This window comes from Falco naumanni, chromosome W, assembly GCF_017639655.2.
Source record: "Falco naumanni isolate bFalNau1 chromosome W, bFalNau1.pat, whole genome shotgun sequence".
NCBI classification, from domain to species: Eukaryota; Metazoa; Chordata; class Aves; order Falconiformes; family Falconidae; genus Falco; species Falco naumanni.
In genome coordinates, this window is record NC_054079.1 from 27,535,239 (window position 1) to 27,560,952 (window position 25,714).

General features: G+C 44.5%; 1 protein-coding gene across 1 annotated transcript in view; it reads left to right on the plus strand.

Annotated features, from left to right (window-relative positions):
- Positions 1 to 24,934, plus strand: part of LOC121080459 (E3 ubiquitin-protein ligase RNF38-like) — a 170,297-nt gene extending 145,363 nt beyond the window's left edge. The window contains exons 6-8 of the mRNA XM_040578468.1: positions 3,478 to 3,645; positions 24,424 to 24,594; positions 24,893 to 24,934. Of these exons, the coding sequence (XP_040434402.1) occupies positions 3,478 to 3,645; positions 24,424 to 24,594; positions 24,893 to 24,934 (381 nt within the window). The remainder of the gene's footprint in view (positions 1 to 3,477; positions 3,646 to 24,423; positions 24,595 to 24,892) is intronic.
- Positions 24,935 to 25,714: the final 780 nt, after the last annotated feature.

Below are 25,714 nucleotides of genomic sequence, written 5' to 3' on the forward strand. Positions count from 1 at the left end.
CAGTTTCCCAGCTCCTCTTATCGCGTCCTGCTGGCCCTGGTTTTGTGAAGCATCTGCAATTTGTTCCTCCCTCTTCATTCCACTGTTCTGGTCGTGACCTCGTCTTATTTCTTCAGTATTTTTCCACTTGCTTCAAAGTTCAGTATAATCATTCAATACAGCAAGAGCCCCAACAGTTAGTGACGTGCTACACCACTCAGACGCACTCAAGTCTATGGGGCCAAATGGGATCCATTCAAGGGTACTGAGGGAGCTGGCAGAAGTGCTCACCGAGCCACTTTCCATCATTTATCAGGAGTACTGGCTAACTGGGGAGGTCCCATTTGACTGGAGATTAGCAAATGCGATGCCCATCTGCAAGAAGGGCTGGAAGGAGGATCCAGGAAACTAAAAATCTGTCACTCTGGACTTGCTGCCAGGGAAGGTTATGGAGTAGATCATTTTGAGTGCCATCATGTGGCACTATACTGGTTTCAGCTGCGATAAGTTAATGTTCTTCTTAGTAGCTAGTGCAGTGCTGTGCTTTGGATTTGGTGTGAGAACAATGTTGATAGGACACTGATGTTTGTAGTTGTTGCTGGATAACGTTTATACTAATACAAGAACTGTTCAGTTCCTTGGGCCCTGCCAGCTAGAGGGCTGGAGAGGCACAGGAAATTGGGAGGGGACACAGCCAGGGCAGGTGACCCAAACTAGCCAAAGGGATATTCCATACCATATGACATCATTAACTCTATCCCAGCTGAAACCAGGACACAATCAGTGCTAATAATAGCATAAATGGGAACAACCAATAGGGAGTTTGATCAGGTCCTGATCACAAGTGGTATTCCCCAGGGCTCAGTATTGGGGCCAGTTCTGTTTAATATCTTTATCAGTGCCTGGGCGAAGGGATCAAGTGCACCCTCAGTAACTTTGCAGATGACACCATACTGGGCAGGAGTGTTGATCTGCTTGAGGGTAGATTGGCTCTACAGAGGGATCTGGACCAGCTGGATCAATGGGCCGAGGCCAACTGTATGAAGTTCAACAAGGCTTAGTGCCAGGTTCTCCACTTGGGTCACAACAACTTCATGCAATGCTACAAGCTTGGGGAAGGATGGCTGGAAAGCTGCCTGGCAGAAAAGGATCTGGGGGTGCTGGTTGACAGCCGGCTGAATATGAGCCAGCAGTGTGCCCAGGTGGCCAAGAAGGACAATAGCATCCTGGCTTGTATTCGGGCATAGTGTGACTGGCAGGACTAGGGAAGTGATCATCCCCCTGTACTCGGCACTGGTGAGGCCGCACCTCAAATACAGTGTTCAGTTTTGGGCCCCTCACTACAAGAAAGATATTGAGGTGCTGCAGCGTGTCCAAAGAAGAGCAATGAAGCTGGTGAAGGGCCTAGACAACAAGTCTTATGAGGAGCGGCTGAGAGAACTGGGCTTGCTTAGTCTGGAGAAAAGAAGGCTGAGGGGAAGACCTTATCACTTTCTACAACTACCTGAAAGGAGGTTGTGGCAAGGTGAGACTTCATCTCTTCTCCCAAGTAACAAGTGATTGGAGGAGAGGAAATGGCCTCAAGTTGCAACAGGGGAGGTTTAGATTGGATATAAGGAAAAATTTCTTCACCAAAAGGGTTGTCAAGCATTGGAACAGGCTTCCCAGGGAAGTGGTTGAGCCACCATCCCTGGAGGTATTTAAAAAACATGTAGACATGGTACTTAAGGATATGGTTTAGTGGTGGACTTGGCAGTGCTTGGTTTATGGTTGGATTCGATGACCTTAAAGGTCTTTTCCAACCTAAATGTTTCTATCATTCTGTGATCCAGGTTACAAACTGCCAGGCTTAAAATGCAATTCTTACAGCACAGCTTATAAAGTGACTTGTATTCAGTATAGCAGGAGATCACTGATGTATTTTCTCTGCAAAGTGCTGCTGAAGAAGGAAGTATCTGCACCCAAAGTAGGGTGCATGTGTTAAAGCTAATAGTCTTTCTGGCCATGTCACAGCCTTCTGTTGTATTTGAACAGTTGAGCTACTGAAGTATTTCTAAATAATAATACAATTTCTGTTTGTCCTTGGGTGATCAGATTTATGGTGTCATCTTGAGAAATTATTGTTCTATGATGCTGTCTCTACCTTCCGATCACCATTGACTACCAGGTGTTAGTGTTTTCAGAGTTACTATGGGTCTTCCAAGATGGTGGTTTGCAGAGACTACTCTAGAGAAGGAACCACTGTTTCTTTTTTTTTCTTTCTTTCTGCACTGAGAGCAGTGGTAACCTCTCCTGAATTGCACCTGGCACTGCCCTCAAACATCCAACAATTATGGCATTAAAAACTCTTTGACAGCTCACAGGCAAAATATTTACATTTGGTATCTGAACTGGAACTAGATCAAAGTCACTGTTTCTGCTGAGTGGGTTTTTTCCCAAGTATGTGCAGTTTTGAGATTTGAAGTTTCATTCAGTCGTCTGTGTGGTGTTCCTGTTTTGACCTCTGCATCTCAGGGCTAGTTCAGTAGGTTAGCTCTCTTCATTTTAATTATTCTTACCTTTGTTACAAACTGTTCTTGCTTGCTCATTTTCCAAGGGTGGATTCCATTTTAGTAGGTTGTGAAGGAAGGTTCTTCAAAATAATTGTTTTCTGTGGATCCACATTCCCTACCTATGATTCTTTGCAGTTTTTACTAGATTCCTGATGTAGTACAAGAACTGAGCAGTGTATGGGTCCAGAGTACTTTCTACCCTTGGATTGATGATTGAGTACTAAATGAATATTGATAACAAAAAACCTGTAAGCCATCATGTTCTCTACTATGTTTGTAATTATTTAGTGGCTGTTGTCTCAGAGGCATGATTATGAATATGTAACCTTGTCTTTTTCAGCTTTTAAATTAATCTTTGGTTTCAACTACTGTTAGTTATGTTAAGACACATTCCTGGAGCATTGTTCTGAGTAGGCATTCATAGATTGGTTCTTTACAGGAAAGAAAATCTATCTGAAGTTATTTTTCTTCAAAGATATAAGCCTCTGCGTTAACATTTAATCACTTTACAAGGACAAGTTGAAGAGGTTCTTTAGCTACTTGTAGGGAGTTCTTTCCCCCTCTTTTTCTGACTGACTTTTATGTGGGAGTTACTGCTGCCTATTTTCTCTAAGAACTAATTATAGTGTGTGGGAGGGGCAGCTTTGCTGAATTTGAGATGCTTTTGAGTGCCTCTAACAGTCCCTTGGAGGACTTAACATCTTGAGAGCTCCCTCCTGGCCTTGTCCTAAAAGCACTGACTGATGAGTGATACTCCAATGAGAAGATATCTTTTCTTTTTTCTTTTTTTAAAGGACAGGGATTTCAGGTATTTGCCTTCTTTAATACCTTCAGAGTAAAAAATACTTTTTTATTATGTTAGGTGAAAGCTTGTTTTCTGTGCCATGCCATAACTGTCCAAAGCCCTTGTAACAGCTTACTTCATACACTTGTGTTTTTGCTGCAGATCCATCAGGGCACAGTCCCCGTCTCATACACGGTGACAACAGTGGCGCCACATGGAATTCCACTTTGTACAGCCCAGCACATACCACCCTGCAGCACACAACAGGTCCCAGGTTGTTCTGTGGTATTCAGTGGACAGCACCTTCCTATCTGTAGTGTGCCTCCTCCAGTAAGTACTGTTCTCTAGTTATATTGATTCTGTATTTAGACATAGGAGGTGGAAAGGCTGGAATTTCACTGCCCATACAGCTTCCTCTAATGTACAATAAAAGCTGTTATTTCCTGGGGTAAATTTTAATGGTATATATAACATGGTATATATAATAGCGCAAGCTTTAGAGCTAGTAAACATATTGTGCTTCCCTGCTCCCTTCATAGAATTCTGCCATATTCTCATGTATTTTTGACTCAAAATGTATGCTGGTTTATGATCTTGTCTCTTACCCTATCTATTAACAGCTAATCTACATACATTCACATGCTTACAGGAAAAGACATTCAAAGTTTGTAAAGTACTATTAGGAATCTCACCTAGAGCTTTTATCTGAAAATGGTCTTATAAAAGGCTACAGCTACAGCTGACAGCTCTTTATGAAAGACAGAAAAAGAAGCAGAGGGGATTGCCCCTTACATGAAGGACTAGCTCAAGCATATAGAGCTCTTCTATGGAATGGGTGACAGGCAGAGAGTTTGTGGGTCAGGAACAAAGAGACTAGTAAGGGGTGATATCATAGAACCATAGAATCATAGAATGATTTGGGTTGGAAAGGACCTTAAAGATCATCTAGTTCCAACTCCCCTGCCATGGGTAGGGACGCCTTCCACTAGACCAGGCTGTTCAAAGCCCCATCCAACCTGGCCTTGAACACTTCCAGGGATGGGGCATCTACAACTTCTCTGGGCAACCTGTTCCAATGTCTCACCACCTTCATAGTGAAGAATTTCTTCCCAATATCTAATCTAAATCTACCCTCTTATAGTTTAAAACCATTACCTCTTGTCCTATAGCTACATGCCCTTGTAAAAGGTCCCTCTCCAGCTTTCTTATAGGCCCCCTTTAGGTACTGGAAGGCCGCTGTAAGGGGTCTCCCCGGAGCCTTCTCTTCTCCAGGCTGAACAACCTCAACTCTCTCAGCCTGTCTTCATAGGAGAGGTGCTCCAGCTCTATGTGATCATCTTCATGGGCCTCCTCTGGACTCGTTCCAACAGGTCCATGTCCTTCTTATGTTGGGGGCTCCAGAGCTGAATGCAGTACTCCAGGTGGGGTCTCACGAGAACAGAGTAGAGGGGGACAATCACCTCCTTTGACCTGCTGGCCACGTTTCTTTGATGCAGCCCAGGATACAGTTGGGCTGCAAGTGCACATTGTTGGGCCATGTTGAGCTTCTCATCCACCAGCACTCCCAAGTCCTTCTCCTCAGGGCTGCTCTCAATTAATTCTTCGCCCAGTCTGTATTTGTGCTTGGGATTGCTGAGACCCACATGCAGGACCTTGCACTTGGCCTTGCTGAACTTCATGACGTTCACCTGGGCCCACCTCTCAAGCCTGTCAAGAGAATCATGTTGGCATCTCTTCCCTCCAACATGTCAACTGCACCACACAGCTTAGTGTTGTTGGCAAACTTGCTGAGGGTGCACTCAATCCCACTGTCCATGTCACTGACAAAGATGTTGAACAGCACCATTCCCAGTACAGATCCCTGAGGAACACCACATGTCACCGGTTTCCACTTGGACATCGAGCCATTGACCGAAACTCTTTGAATGCGATCATCCAGCCAATTCCTTATCCACCGAGTGGTCCACCTGTCAAACCCATGTCTCTCCAGTTTAGACAAGGATGTTGTGCAGGATAGTGTCAAAAGCTTTGCACAAATCTAAGTAGGCGACATCAGTTGCTCTTCCGTCATCCGTCAATGATGTACCTGTTGATGCAGAAGGCTCGGACACAACTTATATGACCAATGTGATCAAGTTAGTGTCACTTTATTAGTAGACTCACACCAATTTATACTCTACAGCTAAAATTACACACACTACGCATGCTTTGTTACATAAAAGGTGATGGGTTAAAACTACTCGTTCACATGCTTCCATCTCCCCTATGATTGGTCCCGGTGTGGTGCCCACACGCTGCTCCCCCCTTGTGCAGGCATCCTGCTTTTTCTCATCTTTCTGTCCAACTCTCTTATCTCTCTGCCAGTACACAGTTTCTTTGTCTCCCTTGGTCTTGTCTATGTCCTTCACAACACCTGCAGCTTGTTAGAGCCGCGGCCTGTTATTACAAACCAGTTATTCGGCCTGGATTGCTCATAATATGCCCGTTTTCTTCCAGCCACTCCACAGTAACCCCATCGTAGAAGGTCACCAAATTTGTCAGGCATGTCAGGCATATAATGATGTGAGCTTGTTACAGACCACCTGATCAGTGTGTAGAAGGGGACAAGACCTTCTTTAAGCAACCTGAGGAAGTCTCCAGATTATAGACCCTGGTTGTTATGGGGGACTTGAAACTCCCTGACATCTGCTGGAAGGGCAACAATAGGACAGAAACAGTCCAGGAGCCTTCTGGAGGGTGTTGTGGGGGGTGAATGATGATGAAAACTTCTTAATACAGATCTTGAATGGGCCAACTGGGGGGATGCACAGCTGGATCTGCTGCTCATTGTGGCATATGAAGGCACGGACTCAGATTATGGTGCAACCAGAGATGCTTTATTGTGCAAAGAAGGTCATATTTATATCTTTGAGCCCGGTTACAAATTCCAGCTGTATGTTCCACCAGGCTCAGGGTGGAAGCTGTTCATGCAGTTACATAGCTATATATGTTTATAAATACACAAACACCTTTTTGGCCAGATAAACATGTTTTTCTTTCTTACTTTCCTTCATAAGACTCAGTTGTTTTCTTACTTCCCATTAGTAACGATCAGACAGTCTCCGTCCTCTTCTCCCACAGCTCATGAACAAGGAAGAGCTAATTGAGGATGTGGCAATCAGTGGCAGCCTTGACTTGAGTGGAGTTCAAGAATCTGAGGGGAGTGAGGAAGGCAAGAAGCAAAGTACAGATCTTGCATTTCAGACTGTTATGCTTTTGCTTTACCTATGAAACTGTCTTTATCTCAACCCATGAGTTTTCACACTTTTATCCTTCTGATTCTCTTCCCCATACCACTGGGGGGAGGGGAGTGAGCAAGTGGCTGTTTGGTGTTTAGCTGCACACTGGGATTAAACCACAACAGTCCTTTTTGGTGCCCAACGTGGGGCTCAAAGGGTTTGAGATAACAACAGATTTGACCAAAGTGTATCGGAGGGAAGTTATAATTATTATATCTGTTTAGCATTTGCTGGTCATGATGTTGATTTATCTGTCCTTGACGCTGGTTTATCTGATCTGCACCATGCTCTCTTTTTTTGCTGTACATCAAATTTGAGAGCTTGTTAAAGGCTGGTTTTGCCTTTTGCAGTTTGCTGTGCTGTGTAGCACTTAATATTTTGCCTGGGAGAACTATGATAAAAGCACTGGCCTTGAGCTTAATCTGGTATTTGGACCCTGCATTGCTGCCTTCCCTGTACTTCAAGAACCATCTCATGGAGACAATTAACAATTACACTTTTTACCTTTTCTCCTCTGAGTGTCATTCAGTAGAGGACACACGGAATGGCACCTTCCTCTTCTCCTGTGGGGCAGATGTTTGCTCCCTTGTTACAATGTTGTCAGTATCTTAAACATCCTTGTGTAACCAAAACACTCCTATTGGTACTTCTGAAGAATATTTTTTTTTCTAAGGTTAATCAACTGTTTAGGAATATCACCCAGGGATATGCCTCAAGGCAGTATGGTTATGGGTGGCAAGGTGTATGGGACAACATGGGCAGGTACCTAGAATGGTTATCACTGATTGTCTGGAACTTCACCCCCAAACAAGTGTGAAATCCTGACAAAGTGATAGAATGTTTGAAAAAAGGAGGCCCTGGCCCTGGCTATGCCAAAGAGACACAAGTTCTCACACTGTGCTGGGGCCTGGCCTACGCCTACTGAGAGCTATTCAGCACCCTCAAGAAGAGAGGGTCTCTGGATCTGAAGACATGCAAACAGACACCGTGGCTGAACCAGAGACCCAGCCCTGAACTATATCTGCTGCTCCAGGATAGTCAAGAAGAAACAATGGAAGCAGAGGTCAATTTGTTTAGTAAGGGAGAAACAAGCTTCTGAGAGGGAGCAGGAGGGACAATCAGAAGAGGCAGCCTGTTCTGCAGCAGGGCAATCACAAGAACAGGAGAGGGAAGAGACTGAAAGCATAAACAAGTCAGAAACCACCTGATCCCTATCCTTGAGTGAGCTGCGAGATGTAAAAAGATTTCAGCCATCAACCAGGTGAGCAAATTCTCAGCTGATTGCTCCAATGCTGGGATTTTGGGACCAATAGTCAGGAAATAGAGGGTAAGGAAGCCCAGCAGCTGGGATCTCTTGCTAGGCATAAAGTCATTGACAAAGGGATTGGAAAAGGGACAACAGTCCTGAGCCTCTGGAGGTGCCTCCTGTTGAGCATGAAGGAAAGGTATTCCTTCAAGGAAGATCTTGTAAATTACCAAGACAAGTGGACCACCATTGAGGGAGGTATCAGTATCTGAGGGAATTATCTGTGGCAGAGATGGTCAACAACCTCATAGACACTTGGGCCAAAGAGCATGGCATTGACTGGGTATATCACATTGCCTATCATGCACCAGCCTCTGGGGAAATTGAATGATAAAATGGACTGTTACAAGCTACACTGAGAGCTAGGTGCTGGGACATTCAAGCATTGGAATTCAAATTTAGTGGAAGCCACCTGGCTATTTAACACTAGATCTGCCAGTCGACCTGGCCCTGCCCAATCAAAACTCCTATGTACTGTGGAAGGAGATTAAGTCCATACATAAGTACACATAAGGAACTTATTGGGAAAGACAGTGTGTGTTATTCCTTCCTCCAGAGAAGGCAAACCCATTTGTGGGATTGCTTTTGCTCAAGGGCTTGGGTGTACTTGGTGGGTAATGCAAAAGGAAGGGGAGGTCCGATGTGTACCTCAAGGAGATTTAGCCCTTGGGGGAAAATAACCCATGATTTCAGTTGTATGGTGCCATCATTGTATGATGCCAGTGTTATATGATTCTGTATGTTGCCACTGCTGTGACTGCCGTACGTCAAAGGCATTATAACAGGAACCCCTTGCTGCTAGCCAGGCAATGTTAAATACTATAACCTGGCCCAAAGGGACCAGAGGTGGAGATTATAATGGATATACCTTTAAATTGTTGTAACCCATGATTTGAGCTGCATGTTATAGGAATGACTATAGCAGGAACCACCCAGACCAATGGAGGACATGCCTCACAAGAAGCAGTGCAAGTGCAGCAGTGAACCAACCTGAGCTGGCTTTGGTGCCAAATAACTCCATGCAACATACCACCTCTCTTCTTCTGAGTGACCACCATAACAGATGGAGCCCAAAGTCATGGACTAAATGAACTCAATGGACGTTTTATGGACATTTTAAAGGTGTGCTCCACACACTAAGGGAATGATATCTATTTATATATCAAGGGATGAAAGGGGGGGGGGCTTAATGAGGATGTATTGGATAGTGTGGGATCTGAGCATGATGTAAATGGTATGGAATAAGAGGTGGAGAATATACTGGTTTTGGCTAGGATAGAGTTAATTTTCTTCATAGTAGTTTACATGGAGCTATGGTTTGGATTTGTGCTGAAAACAGTGTTGATAACACATCTGTGTTTTAGTTATTACTGAACAGTGCTTTGCACAGTGTCGGGGCCTTTTCTGCTTCTCACACTGCCCTTCCAGCAAGTAGGCTGACTCTAACTGACCAAATGGATATTCCATACCATATGATGTCATGCTCAGCAATAAAAACTAGGCAGGGAGGAGGAAGTTTGCCAGGGCTGTCATTTCTCGGGGACTGGCTAGGCATCAGTTGGTTTGTGGTGAGCAGTTGTAGGTTTTTTGCATCACTTGTTTTTCTGAGTTTTGTCTTTTTGTTGGTTTTTTCTCTTTTTTCTTATGAAACTCTCTTTATCTCAACCCATGAATTTTCACACTTTTACCCTTCCAATTTTCTCCCTCATCCCACTGTGGGAGGAGCAAGCAAGTGGCTGTGTGGTGCTTAGCTATCTACCAGGGTTAAACTATAACACTCTGAATCCATGCACATGCCTCTGTCTATCTCTCTCTTCCTCTGCATCTGTGTGTGTGTGCGCCTCTCTGTCTTGCTCTGTCTTTCTGTGCATCTGTCTGTGGGTGTCTCTGTGTACACATGGATATCTCTCCTCCTCTGCCTCTGTGAGCGTGCATGTCTCTGTGGCTGTGTGAATGCATCTGTATTTCTCAGCGTCTTTGCCTAGGCATGTTTCTCTATGTCTGTGTGCATGCATGTTTCTGTATCTCTCTGAATCTGTGTGTGCTGACATCTTTCTTCCTCTGCATCTATCTGCATGAGTGTTTCTTAGATGTTCTTCCTCTGAATCTGTGAGTGCATGCATTTGTGTGTCTTTCTCTCTGTCCCTCTGTCTCACTTTGTGCCTGTGTGTATATCTCTGTTCTTCTATGTGCACATACCTCTATCTCTGTCTCTCTCTTCCTCTGCTTTTGTGTGTATGTGCATTTGTCTCTGCATCTGTGTGCATGTGCATCTCTGTGTATGTACCTCTTTCTCCTGCATCTGTGCACTCACATCTCTGCCTCTGCCTCTTTGCTTCTCTCTCTGCATGCATGTCTCTCCACGTGTGTGCTGTGTATGTCTGTCTCTTCCTTTGTCTCTCTTCCTCTGCATCTGTGTGCGCACCTTTGTGTTTCTCTCTGTGTCTGGGAGTGCTCCAGTCTGTGTATATGCACGTGTTTCCGTCTCCTCCTCTGCATCTGTATGCATGTGCCTGCCTCTGTCTCTCTGTCTTACTCCGCACACACGTCTCTCTCTCTGCTCATCTCTGTCTCTCTCTGCATCTGTGTACACATGCAACTCTCAGTGTGTGCACATCTCTCTTCCTCTGCTTCTGTGTGCAGAAGCATCTCTGCATCTGTGTGCACATGCGGCTCTGCTGCACTTCCTCTGCATCTCTCTTTGCACATGTCACTCTGTCTCTCCACCTGTGCATCAATGTGTGAGTGTGCATCTCTCGGTCTGTCTTCCTCGGCATCTGTGTGTGCATACGTCTCTCCATGTCTCTGTATGCGCATCTGTCTGTCTCTCTGCATCTGTGTGCACATGTGGTAGGTTGACATTGGCTGGCCACCAGGTACCCACCAAGCCGCTTTCACTCCCCCCTCCTCAGGACAGGGGGAGAAAATAAGATTAAAAACTTATGGGTTGAGATAAAGGCAGTTGAATGAAAGAAAGCAAAGGCCATGCACGGAAGCAAAGCAAAAAAAAAAAATTATTCTATACTTCCCATCAGCAGGTGCTGTCCAACCACTTCCTAGGAAGTAGGGTCTCAGTATGTATAGCAGTTGCTTTGGAAGACAAATGCCTTAATAACAAATGCCCCATCCTCCTCCTTTCCCTGAGCTTTTATTGCTGAGCATGACATCATAGCATACGGAATATCCCTTTGGATCAGCTGTCCCAGCTATGTCCCCTCCCAACTTCTTGCCCACTCCCAGCCTTTGGGGTTGGGGTAGGGTTGGAGAGATAGCCTCCTTGTGTGAGCATTGCTCAGCAGTAGCCAAAACAGTGGTATGTTTTCAACATCATTCTAGCTACAAATACAAAGCACAGCACTATGAAGGCTGCTATGGGGAAAGTTAACTCCATCCCAGCCAAACACAGTACAATCTCCACCACTTATTCCATCCCATTTGTTTCATGCTCATTCCACATAATTTGAAGCAATAGCATATTTTCTGATCATCCCTTTTTATCTGTTTCACATTAATGAAACATCCTCCTGCCAACACTTGTAACTTATATGACATAATTAAACCATCTTTATACCCAACATACAGATTTATACATTCTCATTAACTACTATCCTTTCTCCCTTAACAGATAGATATCATTTCCCCATTCCATGGGCCTCCACCACTTGCCAAAATGTTCATAAGAACAGGTTGTGACTTGGATCTCATATGTCAAAGTGGTAACTCAGGACAGGAGAAGCAGCATGATGGTTTGGATCATTGCTGCACTTGTCGGGTTGCATCGGATTGCATTTCCTTGAAACACATACCAGATCTCCCAGTCCTTCCACATTACCCACCAAATACACCCAGGTCCTTGATCAAAGACAATCCCATGAATGGACTTGCCTTTTCCCAAGGGAGAAGCAACTCACACTGCCTTCCCCAGCCACTTCCCTATGTGCACCACAGGGACCTTATCTCCTCCCACAGTATGTAGGGGCTTTGTTTGGGCAGGACAAGGATGGTTAGCAGATCCTCTGGTGTTAACCAGCCAAGTGGCTTTTGCTAAATTTATATCCCAGTGTTTCCATGCCCAACACTCTCAGTGTAGTCTCTAACAGTCCATTATACTGTTCAATCTTTCCAGAGGCTTATGGGTGATAGGGGATGTGATACACCCATTCAATGCCATGTTTCCTGGCCAGGAATTTCTGAGGTTATTTTGGAAATTACTTCCATTGTCTGTTTCAGTTCTTTCTGGGGTACTGTGTCTCCACAAAATTTGCCCTTCAAGGCCTAAGATGGTTCAGTAGCATGGTTTACAGGGTATGTTTCTAGACACCCAGTAGTTGCTTCCACCACGGTGACTATGTAGTGCTTGCCCAGGCATGTTCATGGCAGTGGTCCAATATAGTCAATTTGCCAGTCAATTTTCATATTGAAAACCCAGCCACTGCCCTCTATTCCAGGGAGACTTTACTCATGTGGCTCACTTGATTGCAGCGCATGTTTCATGTTCATGGGTGACCTGTGTGATAGCCTCCATGGTCAGGTCCACCCCTCAATTATGAGCCCATATGTATGTTGTGGAGAATCGTAGAATCATTTAGGTTGGAAAAGACCTCTAAGATCATCGAGTCCAACCATAAACCAAGCACTGCCAAGTCCGCCACTAAACCATGTCCCTAAGCACCATGTCTACATGCCTTTTAAATACCTCCAGGGATGGTGGCTCAACCACTTCCCTGGGAAGCCTGTTCCAATGCTTGACAACCCTTTTGGTGAAGAAATTTTTCCTTATATCCAATCTAAACCTCCCCTGTTGCAACTTGAGGCCATTTCCTCTCCTCCAATCACTTGTTACTTGGGAGAAGAGACCGAGACCCACCTCACTACAGCCTCCTTTCAGGTAGTTGCAGAAAGTGATAAGGTCTCCCCTCAACCTCCTTTTACCCAGACCAAACAACCCCAGTTCCTTCAGGTGCTCCTAAGTCTTGTGCTCTAGGCCCTTCAGCTTCATTGCTCTTCTTTCAATGTGCTCCAGCACCTCAATATCTTTCTTACATCTCTCCTTATATGTCCCGATGTTTTGTGGGTCCATTGAGCTACAAATAACTCGCCCTTATGCTCCCAGTCCAGGTCCACCTGAGCCACTACAATTTTGACAGTTTTCTCTACTTGTTTGTTGTTTTGGTGTTCTTCAGTGGCACAGTTCCTGGGCATGTGAGTATCTATGTGCTGTACCTCTAGAGCAATGTTTTCTACCTGGGCTGTGATGCCTTTCCACAGTGGAGCAGCCCAGATGGGTTTACCTCTGCACTGGCAGTTGATCTTCTTCCATTGCTGTAACCACCCCCATAGGGCATTTGCCACCATCCATGAGTCAATATAGAGACAAAGTACTGGCCACTTTTCAGCAATCTCTAGGGTCAGCTGGATGGTTTTCATTTCCACAAACTTTCCTTCTCCTTTGATACCTTCAACAACTTGTCATGTGGGACTCCATACATCAGCTTTCCACTTCCAATGGTTGCCCACAACACGACAGAATTCATCAGTAAACAAAGCATAATGCCTTTCATCTTCTGATAACTCATTATATGGTGATGCCTCTTGGGCATGAGCCACCTCCTCAGGCAATGCTCCAAAATCACTGCCTTCTGGCCAGTCCATGATCTCTTTCAGAATTCCTGGGCAGTTGAGGTTCCCCATTCGAGCCCATTGCATGATCAACTCTACCCACTTACTCCATGTAGCATCAGTCATGTGATTTGTAGAGGGAATGTTTCCTTTGAGCATCCAGTGTAGCACAGGCAATCACAGTGCCAAAAGGAGATATGCTGCTGTACCAACAACTTCTGAAGTGTCTCAAATCCCCCTCATATGCTGCTAGTATCTCTTTTTCAGTTGGGGTGTAGTGGGCTTCAGATTCTCAATACCCCCAGCTCCAAAACCCTAATGGTCGACCTCAGGTTTCTCCTGATGTTTTCTGCCAGAGGCTCCAGGTGAAACCATGCTCCCCAGTTGCAATGTAGAGTACATTTTGCACAGCTGGTCCTGTCTGGACAGGCCCAAGGACTATTGCACGAGCTGTCTCCTCTTTGATCTGCTCAAAAGCTTGTTGTTGCTTAGGGCCCCACTCAAAATAGTCCTTCTTTTGGGTCACTCAATAGAGAGGGCTCACAAGCTGACTAGAACCTGGAATATGCTTTCTCCAGAATCCCACAAGGCCTAGGAAAGCTTATGTTTCATTCTTGTTAGCTGATGGAGACATAGTTGCTATCTTGATCACATCCATAGGGACATGATGACATCCATCCTGCCATTTTACTCCCAAGAACTGAATCTCCTGTGCAGGTTCATTGACCATGCTTCTTTTTATGGTGAAACCAGCTTTCAGAAGAATCTGAATTATTCTTTTTTCCTTTCTAAAACACTTTTTCTGTTTTGTTGCCCCACACAATCATGTCATTGATGTATTATAGATGTTCAGGGGTATCACCCTGTTCCAGTGCAGTTTGCGCTTCTGTCTCTATTCCTCTGCATCTGTGTATGCGCCTCCCTGTTTCTCTCTGTGTCTGTGTGTGCTCCAGTCTATGTAGATATGCACATCTTTCTGTCTTTCCTTCTTTACATCTGTGTACACATCTCTGTGCATGTGCATTTCTCTTCCTCAGCATCTGTGTGCACAAGTTTCTCTCTGCATCTGAATGTGCACACATCTCTCCATGTCTTTGTGCATGCACACCTGTCTGTTCCTCTGCATCTGTGTGCATGTCTCTGTTTCTCTTTGCATCTGTGCATGCCCATCTATATCTATGCATGTGCATGTCTGTCTCACTGTCTCTCTCTGTATCTGTACACATGCACATCTCTGTTCCTCTTCCTCTGCGCCTGCGTGCACTTATCTGTCTCTCTCTGTCTGCGTCTCCGCATGGCTGTGACTCTCTTCCTCTGCATTTGTCTGTGCACATGCATCTGTATCTCTCTTTGTCTGTCTGTCTCTGTGTCTGTGCATGTGCCCTGTCTCTTCTGTGTCTGTGTGGGCTCCCATCTGTGTCTGTGTGTGCACATGCATGTCTCTGTCTCTATTCCTCTGTGCATGCCCCCATCTTTGTTTCTCTGTGTTTGTGTGCATGCCCGTCTATATCTGTGTGTGCATGCATCTGTCTCTTTTCCTCTGTGTCTGTGTGTATCTCTCTGTCTGTGCACACCCACATCTCTTCCTTGGCACCTGTGTGTGCATGCATATGTCTCTCTCTCTCTCTCTGCATTTGAATGAATGCATGCCTCTCCACATCTGTGTGCATGCGCATCTTTTTGTCTCTATTCCTCTGCACATGTGCCTCCCTGTTTGCCTTTTCATCTGTGTGCTCCAGTCTGTGTATGTGTGCATGCATCTCTCTGTCTTTCCTCCTTTGCCTCGCACGTTTCTCTTCCTCTGTGTCTGTGCACACACATCTCCGTTTCTCTCTTCCTTTGCATCTGTGCATGTGTGTGCCTCACTACGTCTCTCTGCCTGTCTGTGTGCCTGTGACTGTGTGTCCCTTCTGCATTTGTCTGCACAAGTATCTCTTGGTTGCTTTTCCTCTGCATCTGTGCGCATGCACATCTGTCTCTGCTCCTGTGTGCACACCTCTGACTCTGTGGTTTTGTGCATGCATATCTCTCTCTGTATCTCATTCTGTACCTGTGCACACATGTGCCTCTCTCTCCCCGTGTGTGCACATGCATGTCTGTATCTGTCTTCCTCTTTCTCTGCATCTGTATGCCTGTGTGTCTGTCTCTCCCTCTACATATCTGTTCACACACACCTGTCTCTCCTCCTTTGTGTCTGTGCATGCACTTTTGTCTGTGTGCACGTGCATCTCTGTCTCTCCTCCTGTTTGTGTGCCCATCTCTGTCTTCTGCATCTGTGTGCGTGTGCCTCTTTCTCACTCTGCACCTGAACATGTGCATGCTTCTCTGCATCTGTCTTTTCCTCTGCAACTGCACTTGCATGTCTGTCTCTCTGCATCTGTGTGCACCCATCTGTCTGTGTGCATGTGCCTATGTCTCTTTCTCTGTCTCTCTTCCTCTGCATCTTTGCTCATGCCTCTGTCTTTCTTCCTTTGCATCTGTGCACATGTGTGCCTGTCTCTCTGCATCTGTTCACACCTGTGTCTATCTTCATTTACATTTGTCTGCATGAGCATCTCTGTCACTCTTCCTCTGCATCTGTGCATGCATGCATCTGTCCCTGTTTCTCTCTGTCTCTCTCTTTGCATCTGCATGCACATGGATTTCTCTGTCTCTCCCTGTGTCTGTGTGCATGCATCTATCTCTTCCTCTGCATCTGTGCATGTGCTTCTGTGTCTCTCTATCTCTCTTCCTCTGCATTTGTCTGTGCAAGCATCTGTTGGTCACTGTTCCTCTGCATCTGTCTGCACATGCATCTCTCTCCCTGCCCCCGTGTCTCTGCGTGCATGTGGCTCTTTGTCTCTCTTCCTCTGCCTCTGTGCACATGTGTTTGTGTGCACGTCTCTTCCTCCTTGTCTGTGTGCAGGCACATCTCTCTGCATCTGTGTGTACATGCATGTCTCTGCATCTGTGTGTGTCCCTCTGCCTGCCTTCCATTTTGTCTGTGCATGTGTTTATCTATATGTCTCCATCTCCATCTGTGTGCACTCATGTCTCTCTCTCTTCCTCTCCATCTTTGTGCACACATCTCCCTTTCCCTGCATGTGTGTGCACGCACATATCTTAATTTGTTTTTCTGCGTGTCTGCTCTCTCTTTGCCCCTGTGTGCAGGGGCCTTTGTCTCTCTCTGCGTTGGTGTTCACACACACCTTTCCTCATCTGTGCGCACAGGTGTCTCCCCCCATGTCTCTGCATCTGCATGCATGTCTCTCTTCCTCTGTGTCTGTGCATGGTTCTCTGTCTGTCTGTGTCTATGTAAGTGCCTGTTTCTCTCTCTGTCACTCTGCCTTTGTGTGCCTGTGCATCTCTCTTCCTTTGTGTCTGTGTGTGCATGCATCTCTCTTCCTCCCCATCTTTGTGTGCGTGTGTCTGTCTAGCCTCCTCCACACCCATCTGCACGTGCCTTTCATGCCTTTCTCTTCCTCTGTCTGCGCACTCCTCTCTCCCTCTGCATTTGCACACACGTCTCCCTGTGTCTGTCTCCTGTCGGTCTCCATATGTCTCTTTGTCTCTTGCTGATGCTCTTTCTCTCATTCAGCCTTTTGTCCTCTTTCTCTTCTCCACTGTCTGCTGCTGTCTCATGCTTTTGTGCGTGCTCACTTTCTCTCACACTTCCTGTGTCATTCTCTTGATTGCACTTTCTTATACTCAGTCTCTCTTGCTGTTTCTCCCTTACCCTTTCTCTTCCTTTCTGCTTTCTCTTTTTCGTCCTTTATACTTCTATTTCACTTTATTCCTTTCCTTTCTTTCTTTCTTCCTCACTCTCACATTTGCACTTTTCTCTCTTCCACCCTTTCGTTTTTTTTCTCTTTTCCTGTCTCTCTCCCCTTCTCTTTATCTCCCTCTTGTGCATTCTTTTTCTCTCTGCCTCTCTGTCTCACATCCTAAATATCCTTCTTTTGCTTTCTCCCTTGCTCCTTCACTTCCTTCTCTCACTTTCTCTCTGTCTCCGTGACATGGTCTGGAAAAGTCAGCCTGTAAAATTTAAACTTTTCAATAAACTTCTGAAAAGACTGTCTACAATTGTAATGGTCATTATTTTTAGTACCAGACATCATTGCACATTCTAGCTCTACTTCAAAAAAAAAATAATTGACAATTATTTAAGAATATAACACTATAAAGTGAAGTTTTGGTTGAAATACATTCTGTTTCTTCAGTATTGAACAACTGGATTAAGGCAATTGATTTGAAAGCCTGAAGGACGTTTAAAATATACCCTATCCTCCTGCATAACATACATCACAGAATGTTGCTCAACAACCTTTATGCAGTACCTTTAACATACGTTAAAGTTATAATACTCTTTATTTATTCTTGGCTATTATATAAACTGATGAACTGTGTTTTAATATTTCTAAAAGTACCTCCTACATGTGTTATAGAATGCTATGTTATGTTGTACCTGCACATTTATTATTTATTTCATAGGATCACTTTAGAAATATTAGTATTTAGATCAGATTAATCTTGAACTGTATCAGCTTGGTGTAAAGATCAATTTGGGGTCGTGACCACAGTAAATGAGGTTGTGACTGTATTTTCACTATTGGAATCTGATCATAAACTGTATCTCCTTACCATCTTTGCAGTCATTATGCACATTGAACATAGCATGTTTTGTGTTTTCTAATAAGAACAATATGCTTTAGATAAGAAAGAGTACAGCTGGGTCCTGTACTCTTCATATCTTGATAAAGCTTGATTCACTTTGGAAGTGGAACAGTGAAATTTAATGTTTGAAAATTGTCTCTAATAAATACTCTTGTTTGCATAAGAGAATTGATGCTTATTTTTTAAAAGCTAATTTTGAGTTGCACTTTTAATGATCAGAAACATAAAAGGAATGTCAGGTATTCTGGTGACTAAAAAAGCAGTTGAAAGTCTGCAAATTTGGGGTCTTGTTCATGGATGTGTAGAGCTGAAATTGAAACTGAGCACTTCTGTGAAGTGATATTCTGTTCTCACTACCACCACCTTGATTCTTGAGAGTTCAAACTTTAATGACTCACAGTATACTTTGCACATGTAACTTCACAGAGGAGACGTCTGCTTTTACAGGAAACTGTCTCTGGGTGATGCCTTCACAGATCAGAGGAAGAGTTTTTGCTCCAGAGCATAAAGCTCTCCTCAAAACATGGAAGTGAGCAGAACTTTTAAGGCTAGTTATAACTTAAAATCATAGAATCATAGAATGGTTTGGGTTGGAAAGGACCGTCAAAGGTCCACCCCCTCACCATGGGCAGGGACATATTTCTCTAGATCAGGTTGCTCAAAGCCCCATCCAACCTGGCCTTGAACACTTCCAGGGATGGGGCATCCACAACTTCTCTGGGAAACCTGTTCCAGTGTCTCATCACCCTCATCATAAATAAATATCTTAATTATGTCAAGTTTAAATCTACTCTCTTTCAGTTTAAAACTGTTACCCTTTGTCCTGTCACTGCAGACCCTGGCAAAAAGTCTCACTGTCTTTCTTATAAGCCTTCTTTATAAGTCTGGTCAACTTGTTGGCAAAGACCTTCTTGCCCACTTGGTCAGCTGAATTCCATGAGCTCTCAACAGACCCAGCTTCTCAAAGATAGATCCACGATCACAGAAGCCAAAACCTTGAGTATGGCACCAGCCACACAGCCAGGCATTCACCTCTTCAATTAATCTCCTCCTTCCTGAACCCCTTCCTCTGATTGGGAGGATAGAGAAGTACAGCACTTGTGCTCCAGATCCTTTTAACATTGCTCTGATGGTCATACAGTATTTTTTGATGTTAGTAAGTTGCCTCATTGTAGTATCATTAGACCCTACATGGAATAGAAAGAGCGGATGATAATCTGTAGGGTTCACTAGTCTCAGCAGTCTCTCAGAGACATCATGAATGTGAGCTCCTGTATCATGGTTTAACCGCAGCCAGCAACTAAATACCACACAGGTGCTCACTCACTCACTCCCCACCCCCACTCCCCCCAGTGGGACAAGGAGGAGAGCTGGAAAAAGGTAAAACTTGTGGGTTGAGAAAAGAACAATGTAATAATTTAAATAAAGTAAAATATAATTATAATAATAACAACAACAATTGTAATGAAAAGCATAGGGAAAGAGAGATTAATTAAACTGAAGGGAAAAAACCCAAGTGATGCACAATAGAATTGCTCACCACCTGCTGACCGATGTCCAGCCAGTCCCCAAGCAGTGATCAGTGGCTCCCAGTCAATTCCACCCAGTTTATATACTGAGCATGACATTCTATGGTATGGAATAACCTTTTGGCTAGTTGGGGTCAGCTGTCCTGGCTCTGCTCCCTCAAAGCTTTTTGTGCACCTGTTCACTGGCAGAGCATGGGAAACTGAAAACTTCATGATTTAGAGCAAGCACTGCTTAGCAACAACTAAAACATCAGTGTGCTATCAACATTATTCTCATACTCAATCCAAAACACAGCACTGTACCAGCTACTCAGAAGAAAATTAACTCTATCCCAGCTGAAACCAGGACATCCTGGTAGGCAGCAGACTTCACTAGAGAAATTGTTTGGATGGCAAGTGGATGCTTCAGTGCCTCTCAGTAAGGAATCTCCAATTACTAATACTTACGTGCTTTTAAGGTGGCACTGGTTCTAATGCTGGCGGGTGGTCAGATCAAGTTTGCATGGTTGGCTTCTCCTCGAATATGACCATTACTCATGTACTCTTAATTCTCCAACCCCAGAGCATTTTGTCTGTTATACCGGGGCACTTCAGGGGATTGGGGAATGTTCTTCCTTCTACCCCAAGCAGAGACAAATGTCCAGGTCTTCTTCATCTTGTGAGTTACTTGTGTCAGTCACCTGGACATTGAATTCAGTCTTACTTTCATAGAATCATAAAATAGTTTGGGTTGGCAGGGACCTGTAAAGGTCATATAGTCCAACCCCCCCCTGCAATGAGCAGGGCCATCTTCAACTAGATCAGGTTGCTCAAAGCCCCATTCAGCCTAACCTTGAATGTTTCCAGACACGGGGCATCTACCACCTCTCTGGGAAACCTGTTCCAGTGGTTCCCACCCTCATCATAAAAAAAATTCTTCCTTATATCTAGTCTGAATCTACCATCTTTTAGTTTAAAGACATTACCCCTTGTCCTATTGCAACAGGCCCTGCTAAATGTCTGTCCCCATCTTTCTCATAAGCCACCTTCAGGGTACTGGAAGGCTGCAGTAAGGTCTCCCCAGACCCTTCTCTTCTCCAGGCTGAACAACCTCAACTCTCTCAGCCTGTCTTCATAGGAGAGGTGCTCCAGCTCTATGTGATCATCTTCATGGGCCTCCTCTGGACTCGTTCCAACACGTTTGTGTCTTTCTTGTGCTGGTGGCCTCAGAGCTGAATGCAGTACTTCAGGTGGTGTCTCACTAGAGCAGAGTAGAGGGGGACAATCACCTCCTTTGACCTGCTGGCCACGCTTCTTTTGATGCAGCCCAGGATACGGTTGGCTTTCTGGGCTGCAAGTGCACATTGTTGGGCCATGTTGAGCTTTTCATTCACCAGCACTCCCAAGTCCTTCTCCACAGGGCTGCTCTCAATCTATTTGTCCCCCAACTTGTATTGATATGGTGGATTGCCCTGATCCAGGTGCAGGACCTTGCACTTGGCCTTGCTGAACCTCATGAGTTTCACATGGGCCCACATCTCAAGTTTGTCCAGATCCCTCTGGATGGCATCCCATCCCTCAGGCATGGTAACCGTACCAATCAGCTTGGTGTCATCTTCAAATCTGCTGAGGGTGGACTCGATCACACTATGTCATTGATGAAGATATTAAACAGTACAGGTCTCAAGATGGATCCCTGAGGGACACCACTCATCACCAATCTCCATCCAGACATTGATCTTATGACCATTACTCTCTGGATGTGACCATTGAATTGATTCCTTATCCAAAGAACAATCCATCCATCAAATCCATCTCTCTCCAATCTACAGAAAAAGATGTTGTACCAAATGCCTTACAGAAGTTCATATAGATCAGTTCTGTAGCTCTTCCCTTGTCCACTGATGTAGTGCCATGGTTTAACCCTGGCCAGCAACCAAGCACCACGCAGCCACTTGCTCACTCCCCCTCACCCAGAGGGATGGGGAGGAGAATTGGAAAGGAATGTAAAACTCAAGGGTTGAGATAAGAACAATTTAATAGGTAAAGCAAAAGCTGCGCACGCAAGCAAAGCAAAACAAGGAATTTATTCACTGCTTCCCATCGTCAGTTGTTCAGCCATCCCCAGGAAAGCAGGGCTCCATCACGCATAACGGTTATTCGGGAAGACAAACACCATAATGCCAAATGTCCATGTCCCCCCCTCTTCCTTCTTCTTCCCCCAGTTTATATATTCAGCATGAGGTCATATGGTATGGAATACCTCTTTGGCTAGTTTGGGTCAGCTGTCCTGGCTATGTCCCCTAACAATTTCCCGTACCTCTCCAGCCCTTTTGCTGGCAGGGCCCAACGAAACTGAAAAGTCCTTGACTTAGTATAAACATTACCCGGCAACAACTAATAACCTCAGTGTCCTATCAACATTGTTCTCACACCAAATCCAAAGCACAGCACTGTACTAGCTACTAAGAAAACTAAATCTATCCCAGCTGAAACCAGGACACTATCCACCCCTTATCCATACCATTTATGTCATGCCACACTTTCCAATACAACCTCATTAACCACCATCACCCTTCCCATCCTTTGATATAATACACTGATATCATTCCCCTAGTCTATGCACCACCCTTGTAAATATGTCTATAAAATGTCCACACAATTTCCATTGAGTTCATTTAGTCCATGAACACAATCTCTTATGGTGGTCACTCAGGAGATGAGAGGTTGTGTGTTGTATGGGGTTATCGGGCATCAAAGCCAGCTCAGGTCAGGTCACTGCTGCACTTGCACTGCTTCTTGTAAGGCTTGTCCTCCAATGGTTCAGGTGGTTTCTGCTATAGTCATTCCTATAACATGAAACTCAAATCATGGGTTACAACAATTTAAAGGTATATCCATTACAATCTCTATCCCTGGACCCTTTGGACCAGCCCATAGGGTTTAACATTGCAATGAACTCCTCCCCTTGCCCCTGCTCTGGCTTGGACTTATCCACAGACTGCTGTCCCTTAGGGTTGTACCTGCTCCAAGTGGAGCCTCAGCTACGAGCCACAGTCTCTCCAGGGTTATCCCTGCTGCGGCACAGATTCATCCACAGCCACAGTCATTTTGAGGTGCACCCGTTCCAACAGGGCCTTATCCATTGGCCATGACCATAGACCTGCTCTAGCGTGGCCTTACACACAGACACAGTCCCTGCAGATGTAAATCAGCTCCAGCATGGCCTTATCCATGGCCACACGATTTGAGGTGCTCCAGCATGACCGCATGGTTTCAACCACTCACACGACTCTACACACAGGTGATTGGATAAAAGTCTCTGGTCACGTGGGCATCCGTGTCGCTGATTGGTGACATGCTGCAGGCGCCTGATCAGAGTGTGCTGATGAGAGTGTGTTGATTTCACAGTTCCCAGGACTTGCTCTGCACCTGGCTTCTTGTTTGTGCATAGCTTGTTTTCTTTCTCACACTGCTTGTTCCAAGGACAATTTAAAGTTGCTCTGCAGCTTCAACTAACAGGCCTGGGTTGTCCAACCCGGACAATGGTAACATATGTCCTTGGTCCTTTAAAAATTCCTCTACACCCTTCCTTCTTCTTCCCCCAGTTTTATATTCTCAGCATGACATCATATGGTATGGAATACCTCTTTGGCTAGTTCAGGTCACCTGTCCTGGCTGTGTCCCCTCCCAGTTTACAATGCTTCTCCAGCTCTCTCGTTGGTAGCGCCCAAGAAACTGAAAAAGTCCTCGATTTAGTATAAATATCCCCCAGCAACAATTGAAAATATCAGTGTCCTATCAACATTGTTCTCACACCAAATCCAAAACACAGCACTGTACCAGCTTCTAAGAAGAAAATTAACTCTATCCCAGCTGAAATCAGTACATGTAGTCACTCCACATACAATCCCCTTGCACAGCCTTAAGGCAGGATTGTCACTCAGCCTGGGACAATACCACATATTAATTTCCTGCTCACATTCCCAGATACTGCACTGCCTGTTGAGCTCCTTTTGTTAATGGCTACTTGTCTGAAGAGTTCTTCCAGCTATGTACACTTGTGCATCTATGACATCCACTGATGCCTTTAGGTACTAGGGGGATTTCCAGTTAATGGAGATCTATGCATCCTGAGGTCTGGACAGCTTTATCCATCCTTGGGAGGTCTGTTTGGTGGGAGTTGTCAGCATAGGTGGGCTGTAATGATTCTGTTTGGGTTACAGCCACAGCCTAGCAGTTTTGGCAGATGGACACCATTTTCTTTTAGCAGATCACCACAAAGTCCCAGGACAGAGAAGAGAGACAGCAGGTACCAGCAAGAGGGGAAAGAAGGGGCCCAGCTTCAGGCAACAGAGTTGTTTAGGGCACAATCTGACATTTAGGAGTCCTTCAGTTCCAACTAATGATTGTTTTCTTAGCGTGTGTCTGTAAATGTAATATATGGGAAGAATAGAAGCTACTATGGTAAGTAAACCTGCTCCCCCCTTGGGAGTCTGTGCCTGCTAATGCAGAGTGAACACCCCCAACTCCTATTGACTTCATCTGAAGTAAAAGGCCCTTTGCACCTTGCAAGTATAGCTGTTAGCATCACACTTCTAGAGCCTGTTCTGTACTAGAATCACTGTTCATTTAGTTTCTGAACAAATTATTGTGTGGGTTGTGTTTGTAAGCTGAGGGTACGTGGACTGCTTTCTTTTAATAATCTTTTACTGTAGATGTAAAAATGTTCATTTTCTTTCAGATGCTTCAGGCGTGCTCAGTCCAACATCTACCAGTACCATATGCAGCGTTCCCACCCCTGATTTCTAACGACCCATTCCTTTTGCATCCTTCCCACCTCTCTCCACATCACCCGTCTCACCTGCCACCTCCAGGGCAATTTGTTCCCTTCCAAGCACAACAGTCACGTTCAGTAAGTAATGCTTCTTATCCCCTCTCCTAAAATATTTGGGGGTTGATCAGCAAATGATGCTCTTGTCCTTCTAATAACATTCTGGTTGAAAGAACAAATAGATCTGATATAGAGTAAGTAATAGGGTTTTGTAATAGTGCTACCTGAGCAAGACTTAGTCTGAAGAAAAAAAAAAAAAAGTATTATTTTGAAATTCATTTTGATTGTCCTAAGATTTTCTCAGCTGTTGCCCACTGTTTCCCTGGAGGCCTGTACTCCTGTAAGTCTGACATGTCTGCTTCATGTACTGCTTCTGCAGGTGGTGTTCTTCCAGAAAGTAAAAGAGAATATAGAGACCTAAGTGTAGTGCAGCAGTGGTCTCAGAGAAAAAAATTTGTAGAGAGAACAGAAAGCACAAAGCCTTATTTCTATTGCATGCTTCTATCACATTAAATCACAGTTTATTTAGTGTCCACTGTATCCCCCCTGAACACTAGTGTGAAAAGTATTACTTAACCTTTCTATGGCATACTGGAACCTCTTTTCTCTCCTGCTTGTAGAAATTATTGACTCTTTTCACTTAAAGAAACTTGGCCAAAAATTTAATGCCTTCATAATAGAGCTTATGCAAAAATTAGAGAAGATGCTATTTTGGACACAAGGGAAAAAATTACATTTTAAGATTTTTACTTACTAATCTTCTACCAGAGGTTAGTAATTTCTACTTATTAATCTTCTGCCAGGCACCTTTCCACCTGTTTCTTTGGAGCTCTACCAATATTTCATTAATACAGAAATACAAAATAATTTCAGTATTACTAACAAATATTGCTAAGACTGTTTTGAGCAGTAACAAATACTGCTGTGTTAAATGTCAGGTGCTGGCACTATTGTAATTATTGCATTATAGTCATGGGGGAACAGTTATGGATAGTTTTCTCTGGTAGTCAGGATGTCTTCCCTCAGAAAATGTTGGGGCTTCTTTCTTAGATTGCTAATTTAGCTTCAGGAATAGGCTCCCTTGTTAACTTTTAGCTCTGTTCAATAGCTTGATTTTTTGCTGTCAAGTCTTACTAGAAAAATTATTGCCTTAAAAATGCTATTTAAAGTTTGATCAGCAGAATGGGGAAAAAATTTTCCT